The sequence below is a fragment of the Neomonachus schauinslandi genome, chromosome 4 (genome assembly GCF_002201575.2).
Source record: "Neomonachus schauinslandi chromosome 4, ASM220157v2, whole genome shotgun sequence".
Classification (NCBI taxonomy): domain Eukaryota; kingdom Metazoa; phylum Chordata; class Mammalia; order Carnivora; family Phocidae; genus Neomonachus; species Neomonachus schauinslandi.
Genome location: NC_058406.1, coordinates 183,564,013 through 183,576,038, shown reverse-complemented (window position 1 = coordinate 183,576,038; position 12,026 = coordinate 183,564,013). Strand labels below are relative to the sequence as shown.

Sequence of the window (12,026 nt, the reverse complement as noted above, 5' to 3'; positions counted from 1 at the left end):
ATTCTTAAAGGAGGAAAGGCAGATATTATGACAGCATGTCAGCAAATACAGAGTATCAGTAAAGATTGAGAAGTTTCTAAAAAAAAAAAAAGACCCCAATGGAAATTTTAGAGCTTAAAATTATAACTGAAAGGAAAATGGGAATCAGTGGAGAGACTCAATGGTAGGTAGGAACCAGCCTTCTGAAAGAAAGAGCCAGCATTCCAGCCACCAGATCAATAGTGATTCTGTAATCTGAAAACTAGAGACAAAGAGTAAGGCCGGAAAATGAACAGAGCGTCGGAGAGTTAGCAGAATGCACCAGAATGCACCTAATGGGGCTGCCAGGAGGAGAGAGGAAAGGAGCAGAAAGTGTATTCAAAGAAATAATGGTGAAAACAAAAATCCCAAATTTGGTGAAAAGCAGTAATCTACACATTCAGGAAGCTCAGTGAACTCTAATCAAGCTCACACAAAGAGAGCCGTTCTCAGAAAGATTGTAGCCCCGACGCCAAAAGACAAAGAAACTTTTGAAAGCAGAAAGAGAGAAAAAGGAGTCAGCGTGGACCAAGAAAGGCCAGTAAGATCCTTCGCTGACTGACTGTCGGGGGTGACGGAGACCTGAGTATATAGCAGGATGACAAGCTCAAAAGCATCGTCATGATAGTGTGCAATCGGGCATGAAACAAGCAGCTGGAGTAATGGCACAAGATTGGGGGAAGAGGGACTGGAACCAGGTAAGGAGGGGTGTCTATAAATCTCACCGGAGGAAGTATGAGTTGGAAGTAGGTCACGAGAAGCTGAGTTGTGTATGGGAAACCCAAGAGCGACCTCTACCGAAATAGTTCAAAAATATACGGTAGAAGTGCCATAAAGAAATTAAAACATAGCACTAGAAAATACTTAGTGCAAAAACAAACAAACAAATAAACAAAAGCCGTAAAGGAGGAATAAAGGAGCAACAAGACAGGAGGCAGAGATGAACATTTAGATGGCACACGTGAAACCAACTATATCAGTAATCATGCTGTATTTTCAGGCTGGACATAAAAACAAGACCCAACTCTGTCCTGTCTTCAGGAGACATACTTTGGATTCAAAGATGCAAATAGGTTGAAAGTAAAAGGATGGGAAATAGATATTCTGAAAATAGAAAACCGAAAAATTGGGAGTGACTGTGCCAATATCAGATAAAATAGACTCTAAAACCCGACATTAGTGGAAATGAAGAGGGGTGTCTTAGAACGATCAAAGTGTCAGTCTTTCAGAAATCAAGAACAGTTATAAACATCTGTGCACCTCACAAGAGTCCAAAATACGTGAAGCAAAAAGTGACAGAATTGAAGAGAGAAATAGGTAAGGCAGTGATGATGGTTAGAGACCCTAGTGCCTCACTAGTGATGGATACAGTAGCCAGGAAGGTGGAGAAACTGGGACTGTCAGACATCGCTGGTACAGAATGGTGCTACTGCTTTGGAGAACAGTCCTCATCCTTAAAAGGCTAAACAGAATTACCGTGTGACTCAGCAATCCTCTTCTTAGATACATATCCAAAATAAATGAAGACATATGCTCATACAAAACCTGTGGGGAAATGTTCAGAGCAGCATTATTCATAATAACCAAAAAGTGGAAACAACCTGAGTGCTCATCACGTGGTGAGTGGATAAACGGGATGTGTGTTACATTCATGCAGTGGCATGTGGTTCTGCGGTAGGATGGAATATTGGTACATGTCACAACATGGATGAAGCTTGAAAACACTTTGCTGAGAAATCACTGGGTGCAGAGCCAGCAGTGAGAGCCCACATGTCGTATGATTCTGTGTATATGAAATGTCTAGAGGAGGCAGATTTACAGAGACAAAATAGATTAGTGTTTGCCTAGGGCAGGAGGTGGGGGGCATGGGGTGTGACCACTAACAGGTGCAGAGTTCTTGCTCAGCTGATGAAAACATCCTGAAGTTGATTACGGTGGTTGCTGCAAAACTCTATAAATATACTAAAAACTATTACATTGAATATTTTAGGTGAATGATACAGTAGGTGGATGATATCTTAGTAAAGCTCACAAGGGAAAAGTTACAAGTATAGTAATATTGAATTGTTGGAAAAATTAAATGGGGTACTACCCACGAGAATGAACGCTCAACAAGGAAGGGTTATCATCTCGTTTGGAAGCTCATTTGCAGAGCTGATGAGAAAGCTTCCGACCTTTACAGACCCCAGGGCACTGCTGCCATGTGGGATGTCATGCATGGAGACGTTCTGTCATAAACCTGTGCCTCCTCCTTTCCTTTTCTAGGGCAGAGGGCCTTTTGTCCAAGGAGAGAAGGGTGAAAAGGTAAGCATTTCCCTTTTATCACTCCTCCGGGGGCTGTGTAGCTGGCCAGGGAGCAGGATGGGGTGGGGGGTGCTGCCTGGAAGCATCTGAGTGGAGAGAAGAGGTCTCCTGGGTGGAGCAAAGAGGCTCAGTGCAGGTGCTCCCCTGACTTGGGCAGTTGAAGCGGGTGCAGTGAGCAGGGCTGCCCGGCAGGGATGAGCATGAGTGAACACAACTCGGTGGGAGTGTTTGTTTGGGCCATGGGTGATTGACGGTACTTGGAGCAGAGGGTACTCGCTGGGGCTCATAGGGAGCAGGATGCAGAGCTGCAGAAGGGTCTGAGGACCAGCGTGCAGGGCGGTAGATATCTGAGCATGTCCAGGGAGCAGGATGCAGAGCTGCAGAAGGGTCTGAGGACCAACGTGCAGGGCAGTAGATATCCGAGCATGTCCAGGCCTCGTCTGCAGTGTGGGAAGGCATCGAAGGGTCTGTGCGTGGTCAGACATGCTGGGAATGTTTGAGTGTGATGTGCCAGGTGGGTGTGAGGGGAGAGACCAGAGGAATTTGGGGAACCGCCAGAAGACTTGCAGAAGTTTCAAGGGGAGATGGTGAGCAGCCAGACAAGGCAGGCAGGCCCGTACGTGCTCTCCCCCAAAATATGAATGTTGTACCTTCTTTTACCTTCATCATAAGCAGGACAAGCCCAACAGATCCTAGGACATAGGGGTTCCTTCTGAGGAGGAAAGCTTTCTTGCGTTGTTAGCCTGTGAGGAGAAATAAAAATCAGAGTGTCGCTAAAATGCTGTTTTTCACTCCCACCAGCTATTAAAAATGTACTTTCCATGTCCCAGGAGAGACAGCCACAGGACTCCCGGGCATGCATCTGCGCTAACTAACATCTCGCCAGAGCGCAGGCTCAGAAGGCAGTGCAGATGGACCCTGAAGGATTTTCCTCCACCCCTCGTGCAGGGCTGTACGTGCAGGTGCCTTTCTGTTCCATTACCGTGGAAACAGTTTCACGTGGCCGGCCCGTTCTCTCCCTGTAGGTCCCCTCTCATTGCGTGCTTTCACTCCAGAGATGTACTCTGTGGAGCTAAATCAAGGATGCACAGAGTGCCTACCCCATGTTTCACTCCGTGTCATTCATAAGTGAGACTGGAAACAACCATGTGCTGTGAAGCGGGCAGAGGGCGAACTGCGTTATCGTACAGCTAAATGATGCAGCGGCACTCGGGAGTGCCAAACCACATTTCGACAAATAATGAATGACCTAGGAAATGAAAGTAATAGTTTGTTAATTTTTAAAGCACATGGGAAAATATACGGTATGACCCCAGTTTGTGTGTGTGTGTGTGTGCGAGCGAGAGACAGAAAGAGATTGATTCTGGAGGTGAAGCCCCTTTGTTAAACAGGGTGGCCATGCGGAGGGTATTTATTTTCTCCCCTACTTCTCTGTGTCTTCATTTATTCCACAGAGAAGTTCTTTTTTATCCCCACTGGAAGCACAGGTGTGCGCACACACACACACACACACACACAGTAACTCCTACACAAGGATACAGAGCAGTCTGAGAAGCTGCGGGACGGACACACAGCACAGTGTGATTTTGCCATCAGCTTTCCAGTCTGGGTCTCCTGACCTGAAAGACGGGGCTGCTGGAGCCCTCGAATCCAGGGAGCTGGGTCTGGGTGATGCTTGCTGGGTGAACCAGCGTGTCCTCTGAAGGGTGCAGGCCCCTCCCTAGTGGCCCGGATCCCTGCCTGCAGGCCCGCAGTCGGGACCTGCCAGGTCACGGTGGCAGCCAGGGAGACCTCCTCACATCCTCGATGCGGCAGGACAGATGGGCAGCAGAACAGACTCTAGCACTTCTAGCACTGTCCTTGCTTGACTTTCTCTTGCAGTTGAACATTTTTAGCAAAGTCTGAGTCTAGATTCTGCCACATATTAGCTGTGTGATTTGGGGTGAGTCACCTCCCTCTCTGGGCCTCTGCTTCCTCATCTGCAAAAACGAGGGGGTGGGATGAGATGATGCATAAAGGCCCTCGCAGGCAGCGGCTCTGGGATTTGGTGATCAGCCCACCCCAGCCTGAGCCCCTGGGGCTCTCTTCTGTAACTTAGAGTCTTCTGCTTCCCGTTAGCCCTGGAGGATGAGGTGAGGCCAGTGTGGGTCAAGGGGACCGATAGAGTCCACAGGAAAGAGGTGGCCACAGTGACTAATGCACTTGGACAGGGCCCAAAAAACTGGCTTCTCCACTCGAATATTCTCTCCAGAGCAGTTGCCTTGGGCAAGGGGATTGGATGGACTGGAGCCCAGTGGGCCCAGGAATCATATTTCTCTGATTGTGGTTGTGTGTCTTGTATTTCTGGTGTGTAATTAACCACTGAGATGATGTGTGTTGCCCTTCTTGAGGGCCGATGTGCCCCCTACCTTATGTCTCATGATGAAGCCAGCACTTTAGAGAGGGTGCAACTTATGCCCATTTCACAGATGGGGAGAGCGAAGCTTAGAGGTCAAGTGACCAGCCCAAGGTCACAAGTTAGTCGGATGATGGGAAACACAAACTCTGGTTATTACTTAAGTGAAGGGAGGCTGCAGGGCTGATTGAGGCTCCCCTTCCCCAGCAGCTGAGGAAACCGGCTCTCAAAGAAGGTAGGTGACTGGCCCCAGGTCACACAGCTGAGCAGCTGCTGGAGCGCTTGGCCTCCTGACTCTCCTCCCCCATCAGATGCCCAAGACCATTGTGTGGCGCCATGTTCCTGGGCTGCTTCTGCCCCTTGTCTTGGAAGCTAGCCTCCTCTCTGGTTCCCATATTCACTGTGGGGTCCTTGGGGCCAATCTCCCCCAGTGTTTTAATATATATATGAAATCAGGCTAAAGTAAGGGGGACAGCCTTTTAGGGGATGCTACCCACAGCCCAGGCATTGGGACCATAAAAGGAGAGGAAGGGAGGATGAACCTCCCAAGCATCTGAGAGGCAGCTGACGTTAAGTACGTGCTTGCCAAATGAGCGGATTGATGAGTGGATGTCTGACCTCCGCCATCCAAGACTGAGGGCCAGCTGGACCCAGGAGGGGTCGCCGACTGCAGAATCCGGCTCCGCCTCGTGCTAACTGCATGTCTGTCCTGGGGCGACTCTGAGCGTCAGTTTCCTTTTCTGTAAAAGGGGAAAAGGGAAGTATCCTGGTTCTACCACATAGAACTGGGTGGGACTAAAGGAGAGAAGGCGCGTGAAGGTTTGACGCAGTGCCTTGCACAGGGAGCGCTTGAGCTGGTGATGCTGTTTCTGTTACACCCGTAATTTCCAGTCACTTTGCAGCTGTCTTGGTGGCGGTGATGAGGGTGTATAGCCCCAGCCCTGGGCTGGTCGGGACCATTTCCAGTGGAGTCATAGGGAGCAGGGAGGGGTGACGACCTCTGTACCCTCCGCCCTCGGCTCTTCCCTGCAGAGATTGACCAGCACAGTGAGACGCTGGCATGAGGGTTCCTTCTGATGGGCACTGAGCCATGGACGTGAAGTCTGTAGCATTAGCCGGATTGTGAGCCCCACGGGTAAAAAAAGATTTAGGAACAACAGAAACAAGTCCAAAATGTGAGTTTCCAGTGAGCATCCTGAGGGTCCTTGGTGCATCCTGAGGGTCCTTCTGCTCTGGGGACCAATGCCGCCAAGGAGGAAGCACAGAGCTGCTCAGTTGTGTCCCTTTCCTGGGCCCATAGCGCCCTCTGGTGTCTGCAAGCCAGCGCGTCCGCTCCAGTTTCTCTCTGCAGGCCTCCTGCCCAGTGGGACTTTGGGGACATCTCTGCCTCTTTTCCTTGCAAATCTGGCATCTGGGAGGGAGGAGGGAAGAGGAAGCCTTGGTTTTGTGCTCACATGTGGGCTCAGGTGATGAAAAGAAAGCAGGTTTGGGGAGCTGGGCAGACATGGTTTGGATCCCAGCTCTGCAGTGGCCGAGTGATCTTTGGCTGGTGTCTCTCTGAGAGCTTCAGCTTCTCATCTGTAAAATGGGAACATGGACACCTACCCTGTAGGGCTGTTGTGGGGATTATAGGAGGTTGATATTGAAAGCACCTGGCTTCGTCCCTGGCACGTGATAAACACGTGTAAAAATCTGTCCCTTGTCTTTCTTTTCTGCTAGAAGATATTGCTAAAATCCATACAAGAGTGAATGTGTTTCTTTAATAGATAGCATTTAAGTACCCAGTATGTGAGAGAGGAGGTTGGGCCCCCGTCCAGGCGCTCATTCACCTGTTCTGCAGAGAAGGCGTGCTGAACGCGGTCATGCCATCCAGAGTGTGATTCTTCCTACTGGTCCCTAAGGAGCCAGGTTGTGGCCTCCATTCCCCACGCTGTTTGCACACTGAGGACCCTGCCTGGGCCTCAAGGGACGGAGGAGCAGAGGATGGTCACATCAGCAGAGCACCCTGAGGGTTTCCTAGGATACTTGGTGTTCTACTGTGGGGGGTGCTAAGAAATGAAACCAAAAAAAAAATGTCTAGGAAATTATCATGAGCATAATTCATATGAAGGGAGAAACAGAAGCAGAAACAAAATTACCACAAGCTGACTCTGTTTTTTTTTATAAGAACTCTTGACAACTACAACAGCAACGAAAAATGGGAACAACCTAATGGAACATCACATTACAGAAACCAGATGGGCACGAGTGAAAATTAGGAACACCTTGCAATAGGGAGCTAGGCATGCAACATAATGCAAATGAGATACAGCCTAGGAAGGCCTATGTGCTCGCTCATAAAAGGGCGCGTGCGCAGGGCAAACCACCAGCACAGTGGGGTAGTGGGATTTGGGGTGTTTCATGTGTACCGTTAATTACTCATCCTGGTGTTACAAAGTCTGTAAGCATTTAACCAAAGACTAAGTCCTAATCTTAACATGATGAAAATCCTTTTAAGTATAGGATCTTCACAACTGTTTATGCAGGAAATCCCAAAGTGGTGTGATTTTGGAAAAAGCGCCCTGTCTCCCAGCACAGGGGTCTGCCGAACACTGGACGGCAGGACGGCCAGTGGGTCCAGAAGGCAGAACGTGGCAGTGGCTGAGGGTCAGGCTTTGGGACCCTGGTGCTGCCCCCTCCTGCCGCATAACTGTGGTGCATAGGGAGGATTCTCCACAGTTCTTGGTGCCTCGGTTTCCTCGCCTGTGCATGGAAGATACTAGAACCAACCATGTGCTCTCCTCAGGCAGACGTGAGGGTCCAGTGAGGGTATCTGGGAAAGAACTTTGACGGCACCTGTTAAATAATGACTTGGGCAAGCATTAGCAAGAATCGGGTGCCAGCCATCCGGGCCCCAGCCTTTCCCTGAGCACGGTAATCAGTTCAAGCACATTATTCAAGTTAGCTCAAACCAGACAAAGTCAGTACTTCTGCCTCGAAGCCCAGAGACAGAGGTTCTTTCCCCTGGGCCCACGGCTGTGAGGATGGAACCTTGACATCCCTGCCTCCATTTTCCTGTGGTGAAATGAGCCAGTTGGAGCCGGGTGAGGTGATGCTCAGAGGTCGGGCCTATTGAAATGGATCCTTATAAGTGATACTGCTGAGTGATCGTGTCCGCAACCTCTCCAGCTGCTAAGATACACGACGCGATGCATTTCCCGCCAGCGTTGTCCTCCTTACGACCAGCAGCTGGTGTTAATATGGCAATTAGAGTGGGGCTGGGGTGTGGGAGGGGGCCTCAGGCAGGAGGGGCCAGGACCAGGAGGCGGGGCGGGGCTCCAATTCCCTGGAGTGGAACACAGTAGGGGACAGCATAGGGAGAGGGCTCCGCAGCCCCTCCTCAGACCCGATCACGCCCTATAGCTAGCAAGGGCACCTGAGACCTACAGGGGATGAAATTGGGGCAGAGTGTCCTGTAAAGCCATGCTTGGGTCAGCAGCTCAGCACTCAGCAGTTGGTAGAAGCGAAGAAACTCAGAAACGACAACCACCAGAAAGTCCTTCCTTAAGCATTTCCACAGAAATCCATATGGCAATAAATAAAAGCTCATATGGATTTTGTGCTCAGATTTCACGGTGTGGTGCACCAGAAGAAATATAGGAGCGAATATCAGAAACTCAGCTGAATTTTATTGGGCTGGCTGGCTGGGTAGCAGACAGAGTTTTAGGTCACACAAACATCAGTTCCTTGTCTTTTATGGTTTTCTTCAACCCTTGCCGGGATCATAAGCCTGACAAGACCAACGTGGTAAAGGAGGAATCTGAGTCCAACAAGTAGCCCAGATGCTGCCTTCTAGAAACCTCAGCTGAATGTCCTAAAGAGGATGCCAGAGCCATGAGCAGCAAGCCTGAGTGTCCTACCGAGTGTCCTCGCATAGGAGAGTCTTCATGCGCTGGGCCATCACAAAGCTAAAGAAGATGGCACATGGAAAACTGAGGAGAGAGTCCAAGGCCATCATGATGAAATTAAGAAGGGTTGTTGGGAAGCGAGGTTCCTAGCAGTCAGCAGAGGCAGCCTGGTCCCCAGGTCTGAGAAGAGCAGCAGGTTCTGCACATGCGCTCTCGAGGACAAAGCAGGCCCTCCACTTCACTGTGGACCATGAAGCATCCAGCCTCTCAGGAAAGGCAGCTGGCTTGAGGGACATTGGGGGCCCACCTGCCGAAAAGTCCCTTCCAGCAGTGGGGTAGGGCGCCTGGATTTCCTCCGTTCCAAAGAACTGTCCTCCTTTGGCTTACACTCGCCATTCTATTGGAAACATGCATGTGCGCATGAATTTGCGTTTTATGTAAAATGCTGTTGTGACAAATCCCCTGTTGACCACTGCTCAGCACCATGTGTTACGTGGTAGATAAAGTCCACGTATTTGGGGTGCACTTCATACCTGTTGTGACGGGGCCCCAAGAGACCCTTCCCCTGCATGTCTCCTTCCAGTTCTGGGTTCATATATCCCGGGGCCTTGTCTCAGTATTTCTCTCCCTGGAGACTGGTTTCCTCCTTGTGCATCCACCATTGCCCTCTGCCTCTTGAAATACTAGGGATGCTACTGACCCAGGAACCTTTGAGCCCTCATGCATGGAGCCAGGCTGTCCCAAGGGCACCTTCTCATTCATTCCTTCCAGTGAGCACAGGTGGAAGGTGGCATTCTCCCCATTTTGTGGAAAAGCCACTGGTACTTGGAAAATACACACATTGATGTTTTCACTGTAAGAAGCTATAGGAAGAGGACAATGTAGTTTATAATATCTCTGGCTTGTTCAAAATCCTAACAGCTGTTCATTAGGGGCAGGCAGGGCTCCTGGGGACTGGGGAGGGACAGCAAAATGAGGGACATGAGCCTTGAGGTATGATTAATGCAAGCTATTTGCACCTGATGGCAAAAGTGGAGTGCTCAGAGGATGATGAAGAGTGTCCAGGAGAAAGTCACTCTGGCCACTGCACAGCTGATAGGGCAGAGCTGGTAAGACCTGGAAGTGATATTCCCATTCAAGCCTGGTCTGAGCTCACCGAGGGCCCTTTCTGTGAGGCAGTCACAGCAGTGCCTGGAGCCCCCCTGCAGGGGACAGCAGACCAGCTCTCACAATGGCACCCTTCTGATGCCAACGTGACAGACCCACCGTGGGCTGTCTGCAAAGTAAAAGGACAGATCCTTTCCCCCCCTGCGCTAGTTCTTTCTTGGGTGTCTTTCCAGGGCAGGCTTTATTTGAAACTTTGAGATGAGATTTCATGGAGTCTTTATAGAATGGATTGCAGAATTGGTGGGGAAAGAAGAGTGCCAAATAGGGATTTTCTTCCTGGTGCCTCTTCTCCAGACCAGGGCCCAAGAAGGGTCTCCAGAAACCACAAGATGCTTCTACACATCAGGGGTTTCTGGTGTAAGTGAAAAGTGCGGCACAGCAAGGGGTAGTGGGCACACTTTTATTTCACTGATTCTTTCTGAGAATGGGATGGAGACATTAGCAGTAGGAGCCATGCAGAATTCAGTGGCCAACCTATAGTGACTTTATATGGAGTGGTGTGGTGACTTGGTCTCAAAGAAAGTGCCACGTAGTGGAAAGAATCATAACAGCTCTTATTGAGCTCTTGCTATGTGCCAGGCTGTTTAATTTAGTATCAGCCTCCTGCAACCCCTTAGGGAGTCTGGGGCATGCCCGAGGTCACAGAGTGACTCACTCCTATCCATTGCATGGCCAATGCCAGCTCTCTGCCCTTCCCTGAAAGCAGGCTGGTATCTGGGAAGCCTTGACCCTCAAAAACCATGTCCCTGGTGGGAATCAACTTATTTTATGTAACGACTCCATCGTAGAGCTTCTGATCCATAAATTATACGTGTGTGTTTGTATGTGTGAAACTTCTAAGATATATTTATGCCATTGCCTCTAGCTCTGGGTCTCTTTCCCTTTGCTCACGGCTGGCTTAATCAGCAGCCCCATCTCCTATTCTTAGCCTGTGCGTTAATGTGCATTATTCATGGTTATCGAGTTGGATAACTGTGGTTGAAGGCCTTCTATTTTTATAATAATTAAAGGGTTTCGGGGAAAATGAGTTTAGCTGCTTATGTGCCCTCAAGTAGCCTTGTGGGGTTGGGGGCAAAACGCTGAGAGAATCATGGCGCCGCAGACTCTGTCCATGGTGCTGAATGACATGTTGATGTTGGGAAGTTTTGAGTTCACAGGATCTCACAGCCCCAGGCAGAGCTGGAATAGGAAAGTCTGTACCTTTCCCCACCTCCGTCTGACACTCAGGCACTTGCCAAGCTTAATGGACCAGTCACAGGACCTAGGGCTTTGTACAGGAGGCGGAGAGTATTTGTGGGAAGAGCAAATGCTGGGCTGCTGGACAGTGGGACGGGGGGCAGGGGAAGGGAGGCTGAGGGCATGGCCCTGGACACAGACTGGCGGCTTCTGACCCCGCTCGGCCACATGGCAGCTGTGGATCACCATGCAGTTCCTTAACCCCTTAGCCCTTACTTTATTTGTCTATAAATTGACAACTATACTACTACTCGTCTCAGAGGGTTGCTGTAAGGACGAAATGAGCTAATGAAAATAAATGACTTCTATTTGTAAAAAGTGCTCATAAATGTTAAGTATGATTACCATTACACCAGTGTAGTGTTCCATTTTTTATACACCAGATGACGTCTTCTGTGTCCTGGGCATTGGTGAGGTCTTATCCCCAGGGACAGATGACAGCTGCAAAATGTCAGGGTTTTGCCTCCCCCCACCCAGGGGGGCCTCTGTAGCTCTGCAAGCCTCATGAAGCCTGGAGAGCTATTGGAAAATGTGCTCCACGTGGGCTGATCACAGTATGGGGTGTCCTTTCCTTTCCTTAGTTCTCGTGGAATAATTCGTAGTGCATCTGAGATTGTAACAGTACCTAGTATTTATAGAAACTGTGGACTGCCAGGATTCACGCACATGCTATTTAGTTTGGAGGTAAATACCACTGCCCTCATTTTATAAGCATATTAACCGTGTGACCAAGAGCCAAGTGAGTTTCTCTCTCCGTGTGGCCGAGCCAGGAGCTGTGCTCATGTTTTCTGACCGCACGGCCAGCATTTATCAGTGCTGAGCCATGGTTCTCAGACTTGACAGCATCCAAATCACCGGGAGTGCTTATTAAACCAGCTTGCTGGGCCCCACACCCAGAGCATCTGGTTTGGTGGGGCTGGGAGGGAGACAAGAGAATATGCCTTCCTAACAAGGCCCAGGGGATGCTGATGTTGATGCTGCTGGTCCAGGAGCCACATTTTGAGGACCACTGCCCAGAG

General features: G+C 49.7%; 1 protein-coding gene across 1 annotated transcript in view; it reads left to right on the top strand.

The window, feature by feature from the left end:
• The window catches only part of COL22A1 (collagen type XXII alpha 1 chain), a 227,391-nt gene that overhangs the window by 54,998 nt on the left and 160,367 nt on the right, over positions 1–12,026 (top strand). The window contains exon 11 of the mRNA XM_021688721.1: positions 2,284–2,322. Within this exon, the coding sequence (XP_021544396.1) occupies positions 2,284–2,322 (39 nt within the window). The remainder of the gene's footprint in view (positions 1–2,283; positions 2,323–12,026) is intronic.